At 42.2% G+C, this 25,839-nt stretch overlaps 1 protein-coding gene across 4 annotated transcripts in view; it reads left to right on the top strand.

Moving 5' to 3' along the window:
- The first annotated feature begins 1,272 nt into the window (after positions 1-1,272).
- The window catches only part of LOC118547117 (putative adhesion G protein-coupled receptor F2P), a 36,048-nt gene continuing 11,481 nt past the window's right edge, over positions 1,273-25,839 (top strand). For 2 of the 4 annotated variants that reach the window (XM_078055262.1, XM_036110458.2), the window contains exons 1-6: positions 1,273-1,472; positions 15,229-15,329; positions 19,652-19,694; positions 20,392-20,543; positions 22,716-22,949; positions 24,082-25,443. In XM_078055262.1, the coding sequence (XP_077911388.1) occupies positions 15,255-15,329; positions 19,652-19,694; positions 20,392-20,543; positions 22,716-22,949; positions 24,082-25,443 (1,866 nt within the window). In that variant the 5' untranslated portion in view covers positions 1,273-1,472; positions 15,229-15,254. Of the gene's footprint in view, positions 1,473-15,089; positions 15,330-19,651; positions 19,695-20,391; positions 20,544-22,715; positions 22,950-24,081; positions 25,444-25,839 lie in introns of those variants that run through there. The other 2 variants (XM_078055261.1, XM_036110389.2) reach the window with 2 other exon arrangements.

The following is a 25,839-nucleotide window of genomic DNA, read 5'->3' as shown; positions in this document are numbered from 1 at the left end:
AGATGCTCGATAAAAGTTTACTGAATAAATGAACTATGAACAAGCTTACTTCTTCCCTGCTGCCCAAACTTTGCTCATCCATATAAATGGCTGTGTCCTGGCCCAGCCCTGTGGGCTCCATGAAGTGGTCCCGACCACCAGCCTCCATCCACTTTCCCTGCATTGGACTGACTGTTTCACCTCTTAACAAAGGAGACCTTGCCCATTTTCACATGTATGTTTCTTCTCTTTCCAACTAGACTGTGAGCTCTGAGAGGTCAGGGTCATATTTCACATAAATCAACATATCTGCCACTATATGGCACATTGGGAACATTATATATATATACAACAAAAATATTGAATTTTCCCCTTTGATGGATGGACTTGAGTGGATTTCAGCCTAAAAGGGGATTCTCAAATCTCTTGCCACTCCCTAGAAGATCAAGAACTAAGAAGCAAAAGAGGATGAAAGAGTGCTGGGATTAAAAATAAGGAGTGTCTGTCACAATGTTATAAGATCTTCTTAGGGTTTTGAAAAATGCCACTCCACAAATAATCATAAATGTGGTTTTTGAAACATGGGCCTTTTTGGAGAGCTAGAAAGCCCGTGAATGCTTAAAAAAATTTAGAAAGGAATTTCGAGTGTTTCAAAGTTAGAAGAATACTTCACTGCCCATGTTTCCTTCCAAGAGCCTTGGTCCTCAAGTCAGTCAGTAGAGGCTGGGTTATGCTGAGGTAACAAATAGCTCCCAAATTTCAGTGACTAAGAACAATAAGGATTAGTTTTTGGCTCATGCCCATCACAGGCCAGCAAGGCCCTCTGCTTCTTACAGTCATTCAGGGATCCAGGCTACCATTTTGAATTGCCGGTCACCATGGCAGAACAGCTTGCATGCCCCCATCCACCCATAGAGAGGTTACGAATTGCAATGCTACCCCGTGCCTGGATGTAGGGACAACAGGGAACGATCAGAGACCCATACTATCATAATCCTAGTGACCCAAAAGCCAGCCAAAGACAGAGCTGCAGGCATAGATACTTGTGTTTTCCATACCCCATTTTCAGGTGTAGGCAGATTCATAAGGGTGTTCGTAGGTACGGCCGAGTACCACAGATCCTGTGCCACCGCTGTAGGCTTGGCTCCCTTGACAGAAAGAGAAGCCTTTGCTATTTGTGAGAGTCTGTGTGTGGCTCACCTAGTGCATGACTCATCCATTCTCTGGCACTGGGCCTCTCCCACTGCAGGAGCTACTCCCATGCCGGACTCGTCCGTCGGGCTGCAGTGCTCTTCCTGTATGTGGGGCTGGCTGCTGGCACGGGGGCCAGGCCCAGCCTGGACGCCTCAGCTTGACAATCCGCCATTCGGGGCTACCTTGGCTGCTCAGAGCTACAGGAGCCCAGCCTGCTGATTTGTTGCAAGATACCATGAAGGAGAGCCACTGACACCGGTGTGTCCAGGGGCCAGGGCCTTTGCAGTCGGCTAGTCACAGTGAGTACTCTCACATCCTCCTTCTCCTTCCAGTGACTTCCTTTGGAGAGGAATTTCAGAGATGAGCAACCCATTACGATTCTACAGTTGCGAGGCTTTGTAATTTGGGGTTTCGTTAATAACATACACAGTGAATAAATAATGAAAAGGAATTTGGTAATTTGGAGGCACTTTATATACTTCAGTAAGATCTGTAGCCTGGTATGAAAATATTGTGTTTTTATTACCCTCTGCTCCTCTGATCCCGTCCAGATATCAGAGTCCAGGAAATCGGAATCTTGAAAGAAATGGTTATTTTTTCTGATGACTTAAAAATGATTAAGTGCAAATACAGAAGCGAATTAACTGTTTTTAAATCATTATTTCCCCTCATCAACCTTTGTCATGTTTTATCTATAATTTGGACTTATTATTAGGCATCACCAGCTTTAAAGGCTCCCTGAAAACAGAGGAATATGTTTACACCTTCACAAAAAAAAAGTCCTGCACTTCCAACAACTAACCGATGGCATTAAGAATTTGATCCTGAACCTTATTTTCCTCAGATCAGGCTTTCTCAGGAGGAATGTAGCCTTTGGGGAGATTTCTCTCGGTTCATAAGCTTGTTGGCATTGTGTCCGTCTTCCCAATGGGGAGAGGATCCCCAAACGCTTCTGTTGGCATTGATTTTCACAGCATTCCTTAAAATACTGCTGTGGTGGATGCTTCATTCTTCTTCTTCCTTTCCCTGAAGGATTATTGATCGCTATTTCTTGAGTGTAAATTTTGAGTTTAGTTTTGCTTAAAAACTTTTATCCTGGGGCGCCTGGGTGGCTCAGTCAGTTAAGCGTTTGCCTTCGGCTCAGGTCATGATCCCAGGGTCCTGAGATCGAGCCCCGTGTCAGGCTCCCTGCTCTGCGGGGAGCCTGCTTCTCCCTCTCCTTCCCCACTCATGCTCTCTGTCACTGTCTCTGTCTTTCTCTCAAATCAATCAATCAATCGATCTTAAAAAAAACCAACAAACTTTTATCCTTTGAATTTTGACAAAGTGTGTTTTTCCCCTCCTACAGGAAACTCACAGATGGGAGAGTGAGGCTTGAGTTTATCTCACATTATCTTTGGTTTACTGTATTCAATTTCCTCTTTCAGAGTTCATTTCTATTCTTAGAGTTTGGAAACAACTTATTTGTAGCTCAGAGAAATGATTTCAAGTACTTTGCTGAGCAAATAATTAGCCTTAAAAGACTGCAAAACGTGTACTTTATGCCTGGAGGGCTTGTATCCTAAAAGGGTACTAGCCCAAATCCCGTTCCAAATGTACTTGCATGATATAGAGTTACAGCATCATTGTCTTTTTGCAAAATGAATGAAAATTTGTAAATAAAAACCAAGACTCTTATTCAGAGATACTGAGATCAGGGGACAGTGTCAAGCCTGGTGACTGCCTGGTCTTTCTAAAATTGCACCTGGGAGCGGGGACATGGGGTCTGGGGTGGAAGTGGTTTGTCCTGGGTCTGGGCCATAATGGGTTGCAGTGTCTATGGAGAATAATATTTCTAAACGGGTCTAAACAAATAATAGAACTGACTAAAAGTCAGTCTCCCTTTTATTATCTGCATGTTCCAGTGATTCTAAACCACCTCACTGATAAAATACTTAGTTCTCACCCCTGGGGCAGAGCACTCCCCCTCCCACTGCCACCAGCCCCTCCTGCCTTGGTACTGTGCTTGCATTATGCAAGATTGGACTTCATTCACCAGTGGAAAAACAGTCTGCTTTAGAACACACTGGCTAGTTCCACAAAACCATAGTTTAGCATGTGGTCTAATTATCTTTAATCCCATAATCTTGGGTATTCATAGTTTCTGTGTATTTTTTTAAAAATGTGTTTCTCTTAACATAATCTTGATCTCTCAAGGCTTCTGTGTGTTTTTTAAAAAAATGTATTTCTCTTAACATAATCTTGATCTCGAAAGCCAATAGACTCTGGTTTTATTTTTAGTTAGGCGTAAGTCTGTAGAATCATGCTGCCTTTGCGTATTATTCTTGAATCTTTTGATTGCAATGAACGAGCTCCTAAATCACACGACTCTAAGTCCCAAAGGTGATTTTATTATAAAGATTCTGGGGTATCTCATAGAACCCAGGGCATGAAATAGCAGGGTTCTGAGCATCACCAGGACTCTTTTAAAAAAATCTTTTTCCTTCTTGGTGTATCTGCTTCATTTTATACTGTCCTTTTCATAGTTGGGTTCTTCTCAGTTACATATCACTGGGGGTTGGTCTCAATTCTGTGTATTAGTATCACCTGGGGAGTTTTTAAAAACTCATTCATCCCTAAATGTTAACAATTAATGCGATCTAGGTGAAGGGGTGTGTGTAGGTGTTCACTGTACAATTCTTTCAACTTTTCAGTAGTCCTGAAATTATTCAAAATAAAATAAAAAGTTCTTGGAGAGATATTAGTATCTGACCCTTACTGCCAGAAATTCTGCTTCAGTGGGTCTAGACTGGGTTTCAGACATTGGCAATGTTTTTTAAAGCTCCTTTGGGAATTCAAAGTCAGAAATTCCTGCTATGGGCTGCTATCTTTGTCAGCTTCTCTAGAAGGGAGTGAGTCCCATTTCTTTTCTCCTATGGAAGTTTGACAATCCCTGGGGTGAGGACTGGTCAGCCCAGCTGAGGTCAGCTCTGGCCAAGCCCATCTTCAGAACGGCTGCACACACAGCAAACGTGAGAGATGTAAGCAGTTTCCAGACCCACATGGGTGCTGTGGGGACCAGCTAGGCAAAATTATTAATAATCATAATAGCTGTCCAGTGTACTCTTCCAGAAGATATGCAAATTGAGTTCTGAACGGTTAAATTTGAGAACATCTGGCTGTTGAGAAGTCAAAGCCTTTATTTCCTATTATAGCTATTTTTCTTTTTTAAAAAAGATTTATTTACTTACTTGGGGGAGCAGGGGCAAAGGAAGAAGGAGAGAGAATCTCAAGCAGACTCTATACTGAGCGTGGAGTCTGATGCAGGGCTCAATCTCACAACCCTGAGATCATGACCTGAGCAGAAACCAAAATTCAGATTCTTAACCAACTGAGCCACCCAGGTGCCCCCCTATTATAGCTATTTTTCAAATTATGTCTTTTTTTAAAAAGAATGGAATGATGGAGAATGATTCTGTTCTTTTGAAAGTTTTGTATAACAAAATAAAAATTAAATCCATTTAATAACAAAGCAAAAACTCTGTCCATATCAAAGCAGGCCTTATAAGTTGTTATGCATTAAATAATGTATATGAATAAATACCATTAATGAAGGTCCCTTCTAGAAATAATGTTCCAGTTGCAGCAAGTATACATTTTCACGTTTCCATAAAGAAATTCTCTAAATCGGTTCGCAGGCTCTGAGTCACACCTCCCGCCACAACTGTCTTGCAGGACATTCTGTCTCAGTCTTGTCTTTGAAGGGGCTGCCTCTTGAAGGGTCCAGCAAGAATTCTGAGAGTCTGAGCAGTCTCAAATTGTCTCGCAGCTGGAAGAGAGTGGTGCTATCACTTCTGTGCAAGCTTCAGGGTGCAGACCTTCTGTGATGGTCCCTAATGCTTTGGCTCTTGGATTTTAGTGCTCCATGCCCCTGAGTCACCCATGGAAGGTCCTGTCATCTCCAGGGGCATTGGGTTGCTGATGACCAGGGAGTCTGTTCTCTGGGGATGGGGAGGGTGGCAGTGATTGGTGAAGGAAAGCAGGAGATGAACAAAGCTAATGCAAAATGGCTGAATGGTGCCAAGTTTCCAGCGGCTCCCAAAAAGAAGACTGGGCTTCCTGTAGCAAGAACTGGACTTTAGGGGAGAGAAAGACTCTGATTCTGAAGGAATCAGAGCAGGAAGAGAGAGGAGGAAGAACACATGAAGACAGAGGAGCAGTTCTCCATGTCCCTGGGAAGTTGCAGAGACTGGGCTTGATCCGGGTAGTTTTTGACCATTGAGGAAATAATCAGTGTGATCCCTGCGGACCTGGCTGCCAGAGAAGAGAGTGGGGCACAGATGTTTCAGTGTGGGCAATGTGGGGCTGAGCACTGAGGCCCAAAGACCAGCAGTGATTGTCCAGCTCAGCAGAAGCTAGCATGGTTGGAGGCTTATCCTAGCATGCCTCTATTCCAATGCTAGGATATCATCCCTGGGGAGAAAGGAAGAGGAAAAGAGGGAGCAAATATTGAATTGATCAAAAGAGACCTAGTTTAGGGGCGCCTGGGTGGCTCAGTCGTTGGGCGGCTGCCTTCAGCTCAGGTCATGATCCCAGGCTCCTGGGATCGAGCCCCGCATCGGGCTCCCTGCTCAGCGGGGAGCCTGCTTCTCCCTCTCCCACTCCCCCGCTTGTGTTCCCTCTCTCACTGTGTCTCTCTCTGTCAAATAAATAAATAAATAAAATCTTTAAAAAAAAAAAAAAGAGACCTAGTTTAAACTGAAAATCAATGAGTTTACCCTGTATGGGCAAATTTTCCATCATTGGCTCAAATAGGGTTCTAGTGCTAATTAAATTCAGTAATAGTGCAGAACACAGTTACATCTGTGCCAGCCTAGTTTCATGACTGCTAAATGTGCGCTTCTCTGGCAGCCAGGTCCGCAGGAAGCAAGACCATCTCGGTCTTTGTGTACCTGTCCTTCCTCAGTGGATTTATCCAGAAGGTCTTGCTTCCCTCCAAAATGCTGGCTGTGCCTGAGATGCTCTGCCTCATCCACCCGAGCCCCCTGTGTCTTGGTTCTCTTTGCCCGCTGTCCTTTTTGCAGGATCTCATCCGTGAAAGCCATTTCAAAACTTACTTGGTGCTAAAGTCTCTTCTGCCCAATGACTGAATTATAGACAAATCCCACTTTGAATAGAAACACTGATGCCTGGACTATTTATTTATTCATTGAATCGTCCCAAATGAGAATAAAATAAGAATATTTTTAGGCATTCAAAGATTAAGAGAGTTTGCCTCCCAGAGATCTTCATGAAAAGAAGTTTAAAAAGGTACATTCCAGCAAGAAGTAAAGTGAAAAGAAAAGGCACGTAATACAAGAAAGCATGTAAAATGTAAGGAACCAAAAGAGAAAGGACTTTTTCCCTAAACATAGAACTGAACCAGAATGAAAATATCTTTTCAGGTTTAGGTGTTAAATGGCCCCTGGTTTTCATACTTTTTTTTTTTTTTAATAACTACTTAAGGACATTTTTCTCTTTCTATTTATATTAGAAAATAATTATTCATGACTATTCCATACATATGAGTTGTGAATAATACTTTCATATGTATGTAATATAAATGAGAGAGTACCAAGTGTCAAATGTGAGGCACCTAAAGAGCACCAACAAATCAGGAACCTTTTTCATCTGAAATAACTATTTTCAATGTGACATAGTAATCTGAAACTCCAACTTGTGATCTGGTTAAAAATATGCATATTTTAATGCAATGTTTAAGGCATTGAGCCAAGAAATCCACATTTTTAATCCCTCCGCTGCCATGCTGATCAGAGTAAGGGTGCTCTTTAAAATTTCTCACTTAATATTCTCATTTTGTGACAAGAAAATAGAATTATTACTCATCCATGAGCATAATCATAAGGATTTATACTATATAAAATTCAAATTTAATACTCCTATAGACACTCACAGTTCAGAAATCGTTCTTAGGTGCTGAGACCGTTACACATTTTAATCTTCTAACAGTTATTTTAGTACGATTAATTATTATGCACTTTTATGCTGGGATTGCTCACTTCTGAGTCTTCACTCATGTGGATGCGAGAGCTCGGGGAGGCTTTTGCAGAAGCACAGAGCATTATGGCTCCATGCGTTTCACAGCCATGAGACTAGCAGGGCTTTTATTGGAAAAAAAAAAAAAAGTCCTGAAGTCTATTGAAAGCTGAAAGATGATAGAAGTAGGAGAAAATTTGCATTAATGGAAATACACAAATCTTGAGACAAATTTTTCCCTATAAGTACTACCTAAATATTTAGCCCAGTTATCTCGATTATTTTGCTCCTCCTACACTTCCTCTCGATTAATGTCATAAAAACTCACCCAGATGCTTAGCCTAGAAACATCAACATCATGTTTTTCTCTGCTATATTTTTCACATATGCTTTCTTTCCTAAATTTCGCTTATTCTTCTAAACCGAATTTTTAACAGTATTCACTTCTTTGCTCCTTCTTCTTGCTCTTTTGGTCATCGGGTCTTTTGAATCCATCCGAATGCCATTGCCATGGTTCTGGTCTTTGTGATTGTTCACTTGGATTAAGGAATGGACTCTCCACTGGCTTCCTGGCCCTCATCTCTGCCTTCGCTCCTATCCTCTGTGCTGTTGGTAGAATAATTTTCTTAAATGAAATCGGATCCTGTCATTAAAGGATTTGATGGCTCCTCATCATCCACGGAAGAATCCCATTGCTTTACTGGGCAACATAACCCACCTCACTTTGGCATCAACACAGTTTTAGCTGATGAACTACATATATTGCTTTCCCATCGAACACCTGATGTTCCGATGTTGTGACTCTCCTGGTCATCCCGAACACTGATTTAACCTTCCTGCTTCGGACCTGCCATTTCTCTGTCTGGAATACTGTTTTTCCTTGCCTTCTGCAAGATCCACACCTAAAGTCACCTTGTTTGTGGTGGTCCCCCAAATTCCCATAGGGAGAGTTTATGACTTTTTGCCATAGTTTATGACTTTTGCCATAAAGCTTATTTTGTATACCTCAAGGGGAATACTTATGACCTTAATTTATAGCATTTATATTTTCTGTCTTCCTTAATTACACTTTAGATCCATGAAGACCTCGTCTTATCTGTCTTCATAACTGTCTCTGGAGCCTAAGTTGTACTTGCATGAAACTGGTCCAAGATAAAAGTTTTCTGAATGAATGAATGAATGAATGAATGAATGAATAAAGAAATGAGACTCAGAGAAGTTAATATCTTGCCAAATTTCATAAAACGAATCATGATAAAATTGGAGGAAGAACATAGATCTTTGACTTCCAACTTATTTCATGCTCTTTCTGCCACAATGTTAAAAAGCTTATTTTTTCCAATTATAAATCTAATTATTTGTAAAAAATATATTCTATATGTATCTGTATGTATACTCTCTATATATCTGTATGTATACTCTATATATAGAGAAAGAAGAGTATGTGGAAAATTATTCTATCCTTTTTTTGTAGTTGCTAATACTTTGGTGTCCTTCCAGTGTTTTTATTTATGTTTCCTTAAAAAAAAATTTAGAAATTAGAAAAACCTTGGTAAAGATGAAAGTAAAAAATCATCCACATGCCCATCTCCAGAAACACCTGCTGTTAATATGTTGCTATATTTGGTTCTGGTCTACTCACTCCCTCCTTTTAAACCATTCCTTTGTTTTGGTAGGAATAATATATGCTTATGGTAAAGCAATTCAAAGAGAGCAGGAAATTTAGAGGATAAAAATACGAGAAACAATGCCCAATTCTGACACCAGAAAAAGCCATTGTTAATGATTAAATGGTATTCCAGACACCCAACCGGCTGAGCCAGGCATCCCATGAATTTCTTGATATTTTGATTTTGGGGGTTTTATCTTAATCTGTTATTTTATCATTTCTTTTTTTTTTTTTTAAGGTTTTATTTATTTGACAGAGAGAGACACAGCGAGAGAGGGAACACAAGCAGGAGGAGTGGGAGAGGGAGAAGCAGGCTTCCCGCAGAGCAGGGAGCCCGATGTGGGGCTTGATCCCAGGACCCTGGGATTATGACCTGAGCCGAAGGCAGATGCTCAACGACTGAGCCACCCAGGTGCCCCTTATCATTTCTTTTTGAAGCTGATATGTAATAAAAAAAATCATAGCTTGAACTGATTTTGTGTGTGTGTGTGTGTGTGTGTGAGAGAGAGAGAGAGAGAAATCCCATCAGTCATAATTTCCCTTCTCCATATACAATCTATTGCTAACATCCAATTTGAAAATTTCTCCCGTTAAAACAGAAGAAATAAAGGATTCTCGCATTGTGCTTCTTTCTATATTTTTGGGTACTAATGAGATTTCTGAAGATTTTTTTCCACTCTAGTTTGACTAAAAGGGGAAGAGAAAAGAAAGATAAAGTTTAGGAGCTGTGCTCTGCTTCTACATTCTACTCCATTTCAAAATTTTCCACTTCTTTAAGAGTTTTTGAAGTTGTTCCCTTAAGTTCTGCCCCTTCTCTCATTTTTTTTCAATTAGTGAAGTTTTTGCTATTTTTTCAATATTTTGTTAGTGTTGGGGGAAACATTCTATGATTCATTTCCAATCAAACATCTTAACTGAGAAATCCCACCACTGTTTTTCTATAGATGTGCATATATTTTTTTAAAGATTTTATTTATTTTTCAACAGAGAGAGGGACAGCGAGAGAGGGAACACAAGCAGGGGGAGTGGGAGAGGGAGAAGCAGGCTTCCCGTGGAGCAGGGATCCCGATGTGGGGCTTGATCCCAAAACCCTGGGATCATGACCTGAGCTGAAGACAGATGCTTAACGACTGAGCCACCCATTCGCCCAGATGTGCATATTTTTAAGAGAGCACCTTATTGACTAATTTTCCCATTAATATTATATAATGTTATAATCATAATATTTAATATATTAATAAATATATATATGTAATACTGCTACCTCATACTAATATATTATCAAACCTCTTCATGAATGTTTTTTAATGTTTATATAGATTTATCATATATATATAGATTTATCATAGATTTTTATATAGATTTATCACAGATTTATATAAGATTTATCATAATTTCCTATTCCTTTCATTATTGTTTGACATTTACACTGCTTCCATACTTTTTCTGCTACTGTATATACAAATCTGCCATCAGCAACTTTGCGTAGCATGCTGTTTTCCTGTATAAGTTATTTCTATACGATAGATTCCCAGAAGTGTTGCAGTGCTTATCTGGGATGACTAAATCACAAAACCATTTGTATTCATTTTCACATCACTGCAAGTCAGCTTATCTTATTAACTGTTCCTTCTTGTCAGTCAAACGAATTCTGAAGGACCAAGACCTAGGAAAGGAGGCCCTTGATGTGGGACAGTTTGCTTCAGAGTGAGAAGCTTTGTCCAAGGAGGGAGATTCTAGACTGGAGCCAAAAGTGAGACCTGAACATCTGGGCACAGCAGGGGACATGACTCAGGAAAAAGACAGAAGGAATTCTGAAGGCAATTCTACTTAGTTAGTTAAGGTTATTTAAACTTCGATCTCTTTCATCTATCTATCATCTATCTATCTATCTATCTATCTATCATTATTTTTTCCCCCCCTGGAGATGGTGATCAGCATTTCAGTCTTTTTACATCTTCAGGACAAGAAGGAGGATGGGACAGAATGATGTAGTTAAAAGAACCTGCCCAGCTCATAAAATTTTATGATGTCAAGATGAAAGTTACATGTGAAACTGTTCTGAAAGAATTAACCCCATACAAAGATCAGCTCTTTCTCCTATCAGAAAAGCCATATGACATACCAAAAAAAAAAAAAAAAAAAAAAATCACAGACCTGAGTTCAAATCCCAAATATGCTACTTAGTACCCGTGAAGTTCGGCGGGGTCAATTTTTAGCCCCTTAATTTTGGAACATCGTGAAAGTCACTTCAGTCTCACAGAACTACCTGATGACATTAAAAGAGTTAATGCGGACATAAGCCTGACGCAGAGTAAATAGACAATAACTATTTGTTTTATTCTCTTCTTGCCTTCCATGATGTCTGCATTCAGGTGGGAGGGATGGAGTTGGTGATTGACTAGAGGTAAAACAGCGGGATGGAGAAATGACAGACACAAAGGATCATCCACCCCTGGATACATTGAAAGTGTATTCCCACTGTTTGGGAACTTTGATAGTATTTTGCAGATCTCATTGGGAGCCTCAGCAATTTGCTACAAAACCCAATTATGGGGTGGGAGGATGGGTTAGCTTGGTGATGGGTATTAAAGAGGGCACGTACTGCATGGAGCACTGGGTGTTATGCACAAACAATGAATCATGGAACACTACATCTAAAACTAATGATGTAATGTATGGTGATTAACATAACAATAAAAAAATTTAAAAAAAATTGCTGCAAGTGCTAGCCGTAGACTGTCAGCTGACAGAGCTGGGGATTGAAATACTCCTGAGTGGCTGATAAAGTTCTGTCTGGAGTTTTGTTTATTTTGTTTGTGATTGCCATGAATCGTGTTCCAATACTTTTGTGTTTTCCTAATCAAGATTTCAGGGTTCAAGTTGTAGAGTTTTTCTCCAAAATCACCCTATAAAATTGCTCTGGTCTCTCTCGCTTACGTGTGTGAGTGTGTGTTTAAATTAAGCCCTGTTTGTTTCTGATGGGGCCATCCACAGAACACGCCCCAGCATGCAGCTCCCCTGCTTGTTTTCTGCCTGCTTTGTCTTTCATTAGTGAGCTGTGCCTGCTGCCAGTCAACCACGTGGCTTTGGGGTGAAGGAATCTGACATAGAGAGAGGAAGAGCTATGTCGAAATTAAATTGTTAACGTAGACGAGAATCGATAGGCGAAGTCTGGCACTTTGGAATTCTTGCCCTGATGCTGATTTGAGTAGCTTTGACTTCTAGAGTCCACAGGTCTCTAGGGAGCAAAGCCCATCCAAGTTCCCAAACCCTTGGAGCTGCTTTAGAAGCCTCATTAGCCTGTGGCTTCCCTGAGGTGGTGAGCAGACAGGGAAAGAAGTTATCCTTGTGGTTGTTTAATTTCGAGCTGTTAGGACGTCGCTTGGAAGCTGGGAGCTCATTTTGTGTTTGTTGAATAAACACATACATGAACATCTTAGGCACCTTTTTCAGATTTGGAAAGCAGACAGCAGAGAATGGGAAAACATATTCTAGTTTGGATGTTTGGAAATAGGATGTCTGCCGATCTAGCCACAGTACCCGTATACTCTACTGTTCTCCTCCACCGCCTCCTTCTTCTTCTTTATAAAGGAGAAGGGACATGTCTTCTTCCCTGAAAAAAATTGTAACATTTTGTATTTGGCACATTTTACTTTGTGAAATGTCAGCGCTGATGTAATTGCTTCATGATTTTTTGGTGTGAATCGCATGAGGTAACTGTTTTTTCAGGTGGTATGTTCTTGAGAGATAAGCCTTTCCTGAAATGAATGTCTGTAATGAATTTTTTTTTTTTTTTTTTTTGGCTTGGGATACATGAAACCAACATTTTTGAACATTTTTTTGAGAGAGAAGAGTTACACTCCGGCTACCCTTGCACTGCAGAAAGGTGTGGGGTGAGCAGGCGAGGGAGGTCTGAACCATTAGAGACCTGAGGCTTTTCAAAAGAAAATGGGAAGGAGGTGGGTGGCGTGGGGGTTGGGGGCGGGGGGTCAAAGATTGGATTCCTGCTGCTGTCTTGCCATGATACTTTTGGCTTCTTCCAAACTTTTTGCTTTCAAGGGACTGGAAAAAGAACTAATGATTATGGCTTAATGTCAACAAGTCTGGAAGAAAATTGATTTTATTTCAGTCCACTTTACTTAAAGAGCAGTTTTATAAGCAAAATACCAACAAAGCCAACCTTAGAAAATGTTTCTTCCAGTTAAAAGAATTAAGAAAAAGTTCAAAATGCACCTAGAGTCCCACTGTTGTTGAAACTTGCACAAAGATAGCATTCTAGAGTTATGGTCCTCAGTTCTTCTATGACAAGCTAGTCCCAGATAGCAAAGAAGTTGCTAGGAAATTCTGGGCTCCAAAATTTTAATAGTAGCACAACTATCAAAAAAGTCCCTACCGTAAAGTCTGTGAAGGTCATTACCACATAAAGCACAAAGTGCTCATTTTGCCATGCATAAAAAACAATTAATCAAAATGCATTTTATTTTTTTTTAAGATTTTATTTATTTATTTGACAGAGAGAGAGACAGCGAGAGAGGGAATACAAGCAGAGGGAGCGGGAGAGGGAGAAGCAGGCTTCCTGCAGAGCAAGGAGCCCGATGCGGGGCTCAATCCTAGGACCCTGAGATCATGACCTGAGCCAAAGGCAGATGCTTAACGACTGAGCCACCCAGGCGCCCCTAATCAAAATGCATTTTGATAAAATTAAAACAACTACGTTTAAAATTTAAAGCAACAGGACAATAAAATATTTTTTTCAATATGACACCTTAAACTTTTTAAGCAAACAAAGATTTCATATTGATTCATCCACCTGATCTAATCATTCAACTTCTTCCCAGCCCTTTTAAAAAATCTGTTTGAGGGTCTGGGCAGAGCAGTGCTAACCCTTCAAAAGTTTGTTGTCTTCTATCATTCCTTAAATCTTTTTTTTTAAAGGAGTTTTAAAGAGAAAACATTCTGTATGATGAGAATTTTAATGTAAAATTAATGTAATTCAGAAAAACATGGACTCATGCTCAGATTTTATGAAAATATGTCAACAAATTCATCAGTGGCTTTAATTTCTTTCTAATTTTGATGATTTTACCCAAAGCAGTAACTGCATTGGTGATGATTGTGGTAAGTCACTTTGGTGATTTTCATACTGGATTTTTATCCCTTTGAAAGATGTAAGTTGGAGAAAAGGAAGCCAACCTGACTGAAATCTACTTGAAACTGTGTGTCTGTCTGGGTTGCTACTAAATACATTAGAAAGTGATAAGCAACAAAGTAATCCTTGTGCTTAAAGAACTATGGACCTCCGGAAAACCCTGTTAACAACAGGCTGAAACAGGCAATGTAAAATATTTTAAATAGTCATTGGATTTCAGTGAGGTAAATATTTCACTGCGGGAAATATGGTTAAAAAGACATTTTGCCTAGTCTTTAAAATAATGGTATTGTTTGCTGTAGAATTATGCATGATTGGGAGAAAGGCTACTCCTTTTTGGCTAAAAATGGTCAAATAGCAAACATCGACCATTGCAAAAGCTCCTGGCCTTTGTTGATGACACCAAGTCCTCTGAAGACTTCCATCTAAAAGCAGAGAAACATCAAATACCGTTCAAAGAGGATTTCACTCAAAATGAAAAATATTAAAATTATTAAAATTTAATACTAAAAAAATTCAACTTACGTGAGTCCTCTACAGAGCATGGACCTGATACAAATCGTCAGCTCTTCCTAACCGCCTCCCCTCCCTCCCTCCTTTCCTCTTTCTATAATGAGCATATCGTGGGCCCACCATGTGTCCAGCAATGTTCTAGGTGCCAAGGAACCATTTCAGTTTTGACATCAATTTGGACAGAAATCACAATGTCAGGACTTGGCTAAGATCAGTTTTGAAGTTTGATACCTACCTATGAAAATACAGCTCTGGTGTCAGGTGGGAGTGAGGATCACGGGCCAAGCCTGGAGCCTACTCTCCTTCCCAAGATATTTCTGGGCTGAGTTTGCACATAGGAACCCCAGCTCACCTGCTACCGTAGCCACCCACACGTTTCTCAGGCCTGCCTAACCCAGGGAGTGAACCATCATTCTGGTTGCCTGAACACGGGCTATTATTCACTGCAGCCCAGCAGGCAGCTTCCTTTGGAGGGATTCCCACAGGAGGTATCCCATTGCCTGCGCTTCCCGGGTCCAACTGTTACTCACACCTGCAGCCTCCCCGTGATCGATGGGAGGCCACAGGGAAGCCACCTGTGGGGCAGAGAAGTCTGAGTTGACCGCACGAAGGACAGAACCTAGACTTACAGGTTGACTGGGTCTGCAGGGAGAAGCTTCAAAAGCTTCAGATTGGAGACACTTTGCTTTTTCATTAATTTTTCTAGAAGCAAGAAAGGCAGCTACGTGGAAGATGATGACTCACATGCTTTGGCTGTACTGCTTCGTGTTTCTTTTGCCCACAGAGTCTTGCAGGATGTTATGCCAGGTAAGAAAAGGGAGGTGGGAGGAGAAGGCTGGTGGGAAAGCAATGGAAGCGAAAGCCCATCTGTGAAGCAGCTCCTACTTATCTGTGCTCAAGTGGAGGGAGAAGGCAGTCGTCCAGCCAGAAGAAGTTACCTGCAATGACAGGTATCCAAAACCCACTTTGGCTAATAGCCTCAAACTATTTTCTCTTTGATTTTTTCCTATGAGTTCCTGAGATGCAATGAGGCTCAAATGATTTGAGGTTGATAAACTCCTTTTTTTTCTCATATCCTTTGATGGTGAAGATTGTCATTGCTCATAACCAGGGGAGTGCTATTTCCGTGGAGGCACATGAAGATGTGGGGGTGGTGAGGGGGTGTCACAGTGACTGGGAGATACTTAATGGCAGTTAGTGGGCAGGACCTAGGAATGGTCTGGCTCAATGAAGCATTGTCCCACCCAAAATGAGATCTCTTTGAGAATCCTGAGAGTGAACGCAATGGATGGGCCGGAAGGAGGAGTGAGCCCCTCAGATAGTCAATGGTTAATCAAGGTTTAACTGGGATGAAGTTTGTAGCAATGTACTGGTTGTAAATTTTGTTGGGGCAGTGAGCCCTATGACGCTCTCTAGAATATTTTCCCTCATACCATAAGTCATTTTAATGTCCTTAACAGTTACTTACTTAAAATAAGGTGTGGAGGATCATTGAGATAGATAGATGGAGAGAGAGACATAAAACTACTTTGATATTCTTGGGAATATCAAATTATTATTATTATTGGACTACAAGATCTGGAAGGGAGCTTTGAGATCAACTGGTGAAGCTCCATCTCTTACATGAGAAGGAAACTGAGGCCCATGTCGTGGAATGTGATTTTCTTGAGGTTACATACTGATCCAGCCACAGGACCACCAAGGCAGGACCCCTGTTTCTTTAGATTCTGCTTCTTGTTCTTTCCATTGTATTATGTGCCTTCTTAGCAGAAGCCTCCTTAGGAAAGAATGACTTTGGAAATTCTTTGTAGGAGTTTCCAAATGATACTTACTTTACATTTTAAGTAGTGCGCCACTGGCTGGGAGTTTTCTCTACGACTCCCCTTCTCCCCAGCATTGAGCTGGTGCCTTGCTTTTGGGACAGGCTAAAGACTCCTTCGGAAAGACTTCTTCCAGAAAGCATCCCAACCCCACAACTTGGTTCTCCTTCCCCTCTTCATTTCCTCATCCATATTTTCCCACAAGACAGAACGTGGAGAGTAGACAGAGTCTGGGATGTTGGTTTTGTTTTCTTGGTTATTGGGGACCACCTTACAAACATTCCATACTTTTCTTCTCAATGTACAAGTTGCTGGATGCTGAGCTTCTGGGTGCTACCCCTCTCCTGACCTCCCTTCTCACTCAGGCCACTTCTCAGGTTTAGCAGATTACAGGTTTCCAAAGGGTCTTTTTCATAGTATTCTGCTGAAGATTGCAGATGTCTGAAGCTGAAGGGGCTCATACTGGAGGCCAGCCTAGAAGTGAAATGACCAGGAGGAATTGGATGTGGATGTACTTTGGCAAGTTAATTGGGAAGAGGCAAATCAGGTCCTTCACTTAAGAAGACAGGGTTTCCAGAATTCCCTGTAAATAGCACACCATGGTCTTCTGCCCACATATCTGATTAATATAATGTGACTTCAGGAGGTTCTGTTTAATGGGCCAAGGGTTATCCAGAGTTGTTCACTTTGAAGTGCTTTATTGTGGTGTATTAGGGACCATGGCCCTCTCAAGATGGGTTTAGGGCATCACTTCCCCACACCCTACGTCCTTGCACGTGGGCTGACTTGGTGGAAAGGGCAGTGTCATAGGATTGAGAAGAGCTGTGTTCTAGACCCAGCTCTAAGAGGAACCCCCTGCGTGGCCTCATAAGTCACCTCTTCTATCAAAGACTCATCTTCCTTACCTATAAAATAAAAAGGTCTTTCAAAATGCAAAAAATGCCATTTTATTATTCTTGTTGGGTCAAAAGCCTTTAAGTCTTCTAGGTATATAATAAGGCTTGGATCTCTAGACTGTGAAACGAGAAGTCTTTTTACATCAGTGCTTTGAAGGACATTGTATTTCACGAATCCTCGGTGATACCTTCTTCCCCTTGAACAGACCCTAAATGCTCAATTCAGATTTTCCATAAATTCTTATTGGTAGAGAAAATGGAAGATTCGGGCTTGTTTCTTGATAACATAGAGAGAAACAATATTTTGAAGGGGAAAGGGACATGAACTCCACGTGTTACTCACATAGCTAAGTCACTGCGTTTCTAGGTCCTTCCCTAGTGGTGTAGATCTTGGAATGCAAGTTGGAGAATTGGACCACGGCTCTTCCTAGCCACTAGAGAGCAAACTTCTGGCACAAAAACAGGAAATTTCAGTCTCCTTTCCGTTCTCTCTTCGCACACACACAAACACATACATGTATGCACATGTCAGTATATACATACATGTTAATACGTACACATACACACAAACATGTGAGACACAGAACTAGCTACTTCGGGGGATGTAAAGGATACAACACACAACCCATGTTCTTAAGGAACATACAATTTAACTGAAAAGATAATACGTGCATATAAAAATGGTTAGATAGTAAAGAGCAGGTAAGTGACTATGTGCATATATACAAAGCATTGAATGAGTGCTATAGTGGTATATATAATAAATCTTACAGGAGCCAGAGAGAGAGAAGGATGTATCATTTAGAACTGGATCAGGAAAGACTTGGGAGGGACAAACTTGAGCTTTGTATGTCATAGATATTCAGTAAGTCCCTATTCAGAGAGTAATAATGGGAGCTAAGTCTTAAATACCGCTTACAATATTCCAGGCCCCATTCTAAGTGTTTTCCATAGGATGATCTCATTTATTCTTCATTAAAGTGCTCTGAGGTATCACACAATTATAATACTATCATTCTTACCCTACTTTACGGATAATGGAACTGAGGCCCAGAGAGATGAACTTTTCCAAGGTCTCAAGTAGTGGTATTGGGATTTGAACCCAGGTGGTCTGTTCCCAGAGTATACCCCTTGACAACAATGTGTGACTGCCACTCAGTGAAGGTTCCAGTCTGATATGAATGGGTGGGATGAAGAGGGGTTTTTACTCAGGAGAGTGGGAAGTGCTCATGATAGGGGGAAGCCTAGATTTGGAGGAGGTTTCCTTAAAGAACAGGAATACAAAATTACAAATACAAAATTAAGGGAAAAGTGAATGTCTACTTAAATTGAGGAAAGTAATTACAATAAATTTCAAATTTTACAACAAATTTAGAAATGCTAAAGAGTTTTACATTCAGCAATTACTCAGCATTATTCAGTAATAAACCCAGTAAAATCACAGTATTTTTATTAATAAACTGCCCACATCTTTTTCTCTACATTTTTGGCTGCATACTTGCATGTCAATAATTTTATAATATTTTTTTTTCTGTAGAGAAAATAGAAAGATTATTCAGTTTTTCCTCCAGCATTGCTGATCAAATTTGTTTTTTATTATTGCTAGTTTAGAAAAATATCTTTCAGCTTCTCCCTTTCATTATTAGTAATGCCATGTAAATATGTAAGTCTGTTGTCAATTTTGGGAAAGCATCTAACAAGTTTCTTTGAAATATGAGCTGCAAGGTGTCCAGAACACTTAGAATTTTCTCGTTCTGTGACTCATTGTAAATACTATATTTTTAAGAATTGTAAATACTCTAAAAATGAATGCCACTTACATGTCGATGTCCCCATTGTAATGTGGAAATGGCTGCAAATTACATAACTCTATCCTATTAAGTTCAAACTAGATGGATCCCCAATTCAACCTTTACTTGTCCAGATTCCATAAATACCTACAACCTCTCTGGTGCTATCCATCCAAAATGAGGGAGAGTGTGAAGGAAGGCAAAGTGGAGTGGCAAAAAGTAGTGGTCCGAACAGAAGATGGTTAAACTGTTTTGCTTTGAAAATTTAATAAAATATACGATCGTGTGAACACATTGCTGGACCCTCTGTCAGTGTTTTTGAAGGGGCCCATACAAGCAAGAGATTCCAAAGCTTAGCCTCCTTTAGCTTCCACGTAATTCCACCTCTGCTCTTGGTGTATTTCTTGGATAGAATGCTGGTCCTTCTTGCTGGAGAGGAAGGAGGGATCCTGCTGAGTTGCAGCAGGAGAGAAAACTGTCCAGACTGATGACAAAATGATGACATACTTCATGGTCTCGGCTGTTGGTGGCGGCCTGGCATCATTAGTCTGTGCCTAAAGTGGATCCTTGGGCTGGCATTGCAACAATTAGTTTTCATGTGGATTTTGATTTTCCCTTTCTAGGTTGCCAACAAAAGCAAGGAGAAGATCTCTGCCAGGCCACATGGTATGTTGGCAGTGGTTAGTAATCAAATGGAAGTTTTTGTTTATTTATTAGGACAGAGAGCCATGCTCAGCCCTCTCTTGATGGCATGACAGATGGGACTCCCTGATGGCTCGCATTTGGACTCTTTAGTTTTCTCATATTAAATTGTACCTTTGGCCCCTGCTCCCCTCTCCTCCCAGGACCCTCTGCACCATCCTGGCCAGAAAGTTCTTTGCCATGAACTCTTTCAATTGAGCCAGGCCAGCCTGGAGCAGTGGCCAGACCAGGGCTGTGAGAACTCATGGATGACATAACTCAACGAAGTTCTGGAGCTGAGAGCTTTCTCAAAGAACACGGGGTGCAGTGGCTTCCATACTGTGTTCTGGGGAGCTGGAGGACTGTGAGGGAGCTGTGGGGTATGAGAGACCTCATGGACTGAACGTGGGCTCTCCCTTGTCACTTCACCTGGGGAAGTTCCACTTTTATCTGTTTTATACGTTTGAGTTCTGGATAAGAGTTTGTTGGAGACAAGAGGTGTTTGTCACTGAAATAGATGATGATCACTGATCTATTTCAACCTTCCTCCACTTTGTGAAGAAAATACATCTGATGTCCACGGGGTTTATGTGTCCTCATTATGCTGACACCTTGGTGATTGGCCCATGCAGTGCAGAGCCCTGAGCTCTCCATCTCATGCTGATACCTTTTATTTCCCCAGGTGTATGTGATGGTGTCTGTGTAGACAATTCCCACTGTAGCCAACCTTGCCCTCCTGACACTCAGGGGAATATGGGGTTTTTATGCAGGCAAAAGAAATGGTACAAGATCACTGAAACCTGCCGGACTCTTAATGCCTTCAACATCTTTGAGGTAATATCCTTTTTCTCATACACAGAGGGGAGCCCCAAATTAGCAATGCATAGTGTGGTCAATAGAGAGAGGGGGAGCATGAAGCAGGGCTGGTAGGTGAGTGCTTTTTAACGTGAATAAATACCTACTCATTTTCTCTCTCTGCACAAGAATGGAAGTCCTAAATCTGGGCATCTGAAAGTCTGTGCTCTGGGCTCCCACACGCTTCATGACACAAAGGAACCTGATCCTCAGCTCAGAGCTAGAAGAGCTGTCGAGAATGATCATGGCCTACTTCTCCATCTTTGCTCTTAGCTCTTTACTACAAAGCCTCGGTCCTCAATGTACCCTTCTCTGACCAGCAGCATGGGCCACCCTGACAACTTTTATTTGTTTATTTTTTTAAAAAGATTATATTTATTTATTTGACAGAGAGAGAGAGTGAGAGAACACAAGCAGGGGGAGTGGCAGGCAGAGGGAGAGGGAGAAGCAGGCTCCCCTCTGAGCAGGGAGCCCAATGTGGGGCTGGATCCCAGGACCCCGGGATCATGACCCGAGCCGAAGGCAGGTGCTTAACGACTGAGCCACCCAGGCGCCCCTACCCTGAGAACTTTTAGATATGCAGGCCCCACCCCAGACCTGCTGAATCTGAAGCTGCAGGTTATCAAGATCCCCAGGTGATTTCTGTGCCCAGTAAAGCATGAGGAGCAAGCTGACCTAAAGGGAAGGACTTCATTATCAAACAAATGAACCTATTTCCATACATACTTAAGTAATGACACATTTTAAAAAAATCAAATTTTGATAAAGAAAATCAGGTGAAATATTATTTCTTCTCTTTTTGTTTCTTTCACTCCTTTTCTCCTAGGGGCTTCACCTTTCTGAAGTTCAGCTCCTGATTCCTTCAGAGGAGTCAACGTTTTTGCATCTCTTTAGTCCTAGGGAACATTCCCCATTTGGTGGTTTTGGGGGGTGGCCAGGGGGAGTGCCAGTGGATGCTGTACCTGAAGTCCCTGACCAGACTTCCAAGGACTGCCCACCCCAGGGTGTCCATCACCGGGCCCACCCCTAATTTGAGGAATCTGGGCAAAGATACACACAGAGACCCATGTACCATATGTTTTAATATCTAAATGCTTTAAATCAAGCTTCCAGACTGCTAAGTAAAATATGTTCTGCTGGTCTCCCATCAGATTCTATCCTGCACCTCCAGGGTGGTGGAAAGCCAAGGTCACATGCTCATAACCCTGAAAACCAGTGTCCCTTGGTCACGTCTCAGGCCTAGTGGTGAGCATACTGGTGGCATGCTCCATCCTTGGTAGCATAGACTTCGGGAAGAGGCCCATGCAGGCCCCGGAAGTGGGCTTGGGGTTGCTGAGCAGGGGATTTGAGTGTCTAGATGCCGGGACATGAGTTCTGAGTGGGCATATCCTCTAGGCCCACAGTCTCTTTGTCTTGTGAGGGGGCAGGCAAAAGGAGGCCAGAAAAGGGTCCTCTAAAGTAAGGGTTGGCAATTTTTTTTTTCCTGTAAAGGGCCAAATGGTTAATATTTTAGTCCCTGTGGGTCACAGGGTCTCTCTTGTGAGTATTCAACTCTGCCACTGTGGCAAGAAAGCTGCCATAGACAATACTTCAATAATGAGCAGCCTGGGTCCCAATAAAACTTTATTTACAAATATAGGCAGCCAGTCGGGGACCATGTTTGCCCCTCCTGCTCTGAAGTGTGGGACCCAGAGCCTGAATCTGTGGGACAGCCTGTTTATCACTATTTTCAGTCACTCTTTTGTGCTGGTGTCTGTTGATTCATCCAAATCTGGTTCAGAATGTCTATGTTTAAAATATGCTTAGTAAAAATAAGCTTAAATGACACTAGAAATTTATCAGATGCACAGGACATAGATACAGTGCATATACACAGAAGCGCTCTGAAGTGCTATGCTAGAGATAGCATTTGTTCTCGGCAGGGGGAGGGTTTAGGTGCAGTCAGCTGGCAACCTGGACCTCTGGTTTTCTGTTCACCTACCTTGGTATGGGGCAAGTTATCCCATAGCAAATGCGACTATGAAAATGTAAAATTGAAAAACATTTTGCGTGTACAATTGCGTGATAAGGCTATCCTAAATTTTTTTAAAGGTACTTTCATATTCAAAGCAAAAGTAACCTAATACAAACTTTCTTTTTGCCCTTTCTTAGACAAATTCATATTCGGTTCAGCCATTCGGAGGAAATACAATAGAAAAAGAGTATGCCAGAAAGTCTGAGACCATCACAGACATGCTGATGCAAAAGTGTCCGGAGGATTTGTCCTGTGTACTCAGGAACATTCAGCAGTCTCCCCGGATCCCGGGAAACATCGCTGTCATCGTGCAGCTCCTACACAACATATCCACGGTGCTATTGACGGGTGTTGATGAGGCGAAGATGCAGGTGAGTGACCTTGATTTGGTAGAATGACATTTTGGTGCAAAGGAATGCAGGTTCGCTGGAGTATTCTGTGGGCTTTTTAGGGTCTTTCACATCGGTGTCTGTGATGCTTGGGTAGCAAATGCTCAATAAATGTTCACCACAGAATAAACAAGGGAAAATGGAAAAGGTGAACACAACCAATACTCATTTAGAGACAGAACTTACTGGGTGCTGGGTCCTACATGGGAATCTTTTCCAACGTTCATTTCGGCTACTGAACACCTCTAAGAACCATTCTGGTTCTGCAGAGAGTCTTTTCTTACTCTCATTTGTGAGTCAGAACAGGCTGCTAAAATGGAAAATAGCCGCATGCAAAGAAAACAGCCGCACATGTCTGCTGCAGACGTGTGAGGTGGACCTGGATTCACTTCTTTTATTTTTGATCTTTGAGGCAGAGGAGAAAAAGGAGGTTCAGCCTCTGGTGTCAAATTTCGATTTGCTATGCTCCTGTCCAGGGTCCTGCATACAGTTGGGACTTAATAGATGTTCGTTGCATGATGGGTCCTCTGAGCAGGGTAGGCAAGTGGCTGGCTTCACCACGGTGTGAAGGGAAACTGATGATGTCAGTGAGCTTGGGGAAGGCTGCCCACTTGCCTGCCTCACAGGGAGACGCTTCATACATGACATGAGGGCAATTCCTTCCTCGCTCTATTCTCCGGCTCAAACTTCCGTGGCCTGCGAGTACCCTGGGGATCTCATTACGATGCTGATTCTGATTCACTAGCTCTGGGGTGGGCCCCGAGATTCCATACTTCTTCTTCTTTTTTTTTTTTATAGATTTATTTATTTGAGAGAGAGAGAGCACGAGTGGGAGGGGCAGAGGGTGAGAGAGTCTTAAGCAGACTCCATGCCCAGCAAGGAGCCCCACATGGGGCCCGATCCCAGGACCCTGAGATCATGACTCAAGCCGAAACCAAGAGTCGGAAGCCCAACCGACTGTGCCACTAGGTGCCCCGAGATTTCATACTTCTAAGAAGTTCCCAGGGGATGCCTATGCAGCTGGCTGGCGGACCACACTTTATAAAAGTGAACCCTGACTGTCCTGGCAGACTCGGGTGGTGGCTCAGTACTAATGCTGCTCCTTCATTGGCAGAGTTACAGCGTCATGGCCAACCACATTCTTAACAGCAAAAGCATCTCAAACTGGACCTTCATCCCCGAAAGAAACAGCAGCTGTGTCTTGCTACACTCGGTCAATTCCTTTGCAAGAAAGCTATTTATAAGTAAGTATCCCATTGACATATCAGACGTCTTCATTCATACTACGGGCACCACCATATCCCGAGACAACGCTGGGAAGAATTTCACTTTTTCAATGAGAATTAATGACATGGGCAGTGAGGTCACTGGGCAGGTGCTGATCGGTAGAGATGAACTTCAGAACGTGCCCGCTCCTTCCCAGGCCGTCAGCATTGCATTTCCGACTCTTGGGGCCATCCTAGAAGCCAGTCTTTTGGAGAACGTCACCGTCAATGGGCTCGTCTTGTCTGTCATTTTGCCCAAGGAACTTAAAAGAATCTCGCTGATTTTTGAAAAGATCAGCAAGTCGGAGGAGAGGAGGACACAGTGTGTTGGCTGGCACTCCCTGGAGAGCAGATGGGACCAGCAGGCCTGTCAAATAATTCAAGAAAACTCCCAGCAAGCTGTTTGCAAATGTAGGCCAAGCAAGTTGTTTACCTCCTTCTCCATTCTTATGTCACCCCACATCTTGGAGAGCCCAATCCTGATTCATATCACGTACATAGGCCTGGGCATCTCGATTTGCAGCTTGATCCTTTGCTTGATCATCGAGGCCTTGGTCTGGGGCCAAGTGACGAAGACAGAGATCTCGTACTTACGCCACGTGTGCATCGCCAACATCGCGGCCACCTTGCTGATGGCTGACGTGTGGTTCATTGTGGCTTCCTATCTTAGTGGTCCTGTGACACACCACAATGGGTGTGTGGCAGCAACATTTTTTGTTCATTTCTTTTACCTTTCTGTGTTTTTCTGGATGCTTGCCAAGGCACTCCTTATCCTCTACGGAATCCTGATTGTTTTCCATACACTGCCCAAATCAGTCCTGGTGGCTGCTCTCTTTTCAGTCGGCTACGGGTGCCCTTTGCTCATTGCTGCTGTTACGGTTGCTGCCACTGAGCCCAGCAAAGGCTACCTACGACCTGAGGCCTGCTGGCTCAACTGGGACATGACCAAGGCCCTCCTGGCCTTCGTGGTCCCAGCCCTGGCCATCGTGGTCGTAAACCTGATCACAGTCACACTGGTGATTGTCAAGACCCAGCGCGCTGCCATTGGCAGTTCCATGTTCCAAGAGGTGAGAGCCATTGTGAGAATCAGTAAGAATATCGCCATCCTGACACCGCTGCTGGGGCTGACCTGGGGATTCGGGATAGCCACCGTCATCGATGACAGCATCCTGGCCTTCCACATTATCTTCTCCTTGCTCAATGCGTTCCAGGTAAGTCTAGGTGCTACTGACCCAGTACTAAGTGGGAGAATTCAGGAAGAAGCTTTGTCATCCGGAGCTTCTGCAATGATATTTCTTTATAAAAGACAACAGATTCGGGGTAACATATTGAGTCAGGAAATAAGCTATTTTTCCCCAGAAAGGCCTGGGTTCAAATCTTGACTCTCTCACTTACTAATGTGTAATGATCTCTTAAGATACTTGCTTAACTTTTCTGAGCCACATTTTTCTCACTTATAAAATGGGTATAATACTGCCCACCTTATAACGGTGTTAGGAAAATGAAATAAAACACCAAATAGGAAAGCACCAAGTACCAAAATGACCTAAAGATCATAAAACAACGGTAAGGCTGAGCTCCTACTGTTTAGAAATTAAACATCACCA

Source organism: Halichoerus grypus, chromosome 9 (genome assembly GCF_964656455.1).
Source record: "Halichoerus grypus chromosome 9, mHalGry1.hap1.1, whole genome shotgun sequence".
NCBI lineage: Eukaryota > Metazoa > Chordata > Mammalia > Carnivora > Phocidae > Halichoerus > Halichoerus grypus.
Note: the sequence above shows the minus strand (reverse complement) of the source record. Positions and strands in the feature narration are given on the sequence as shown.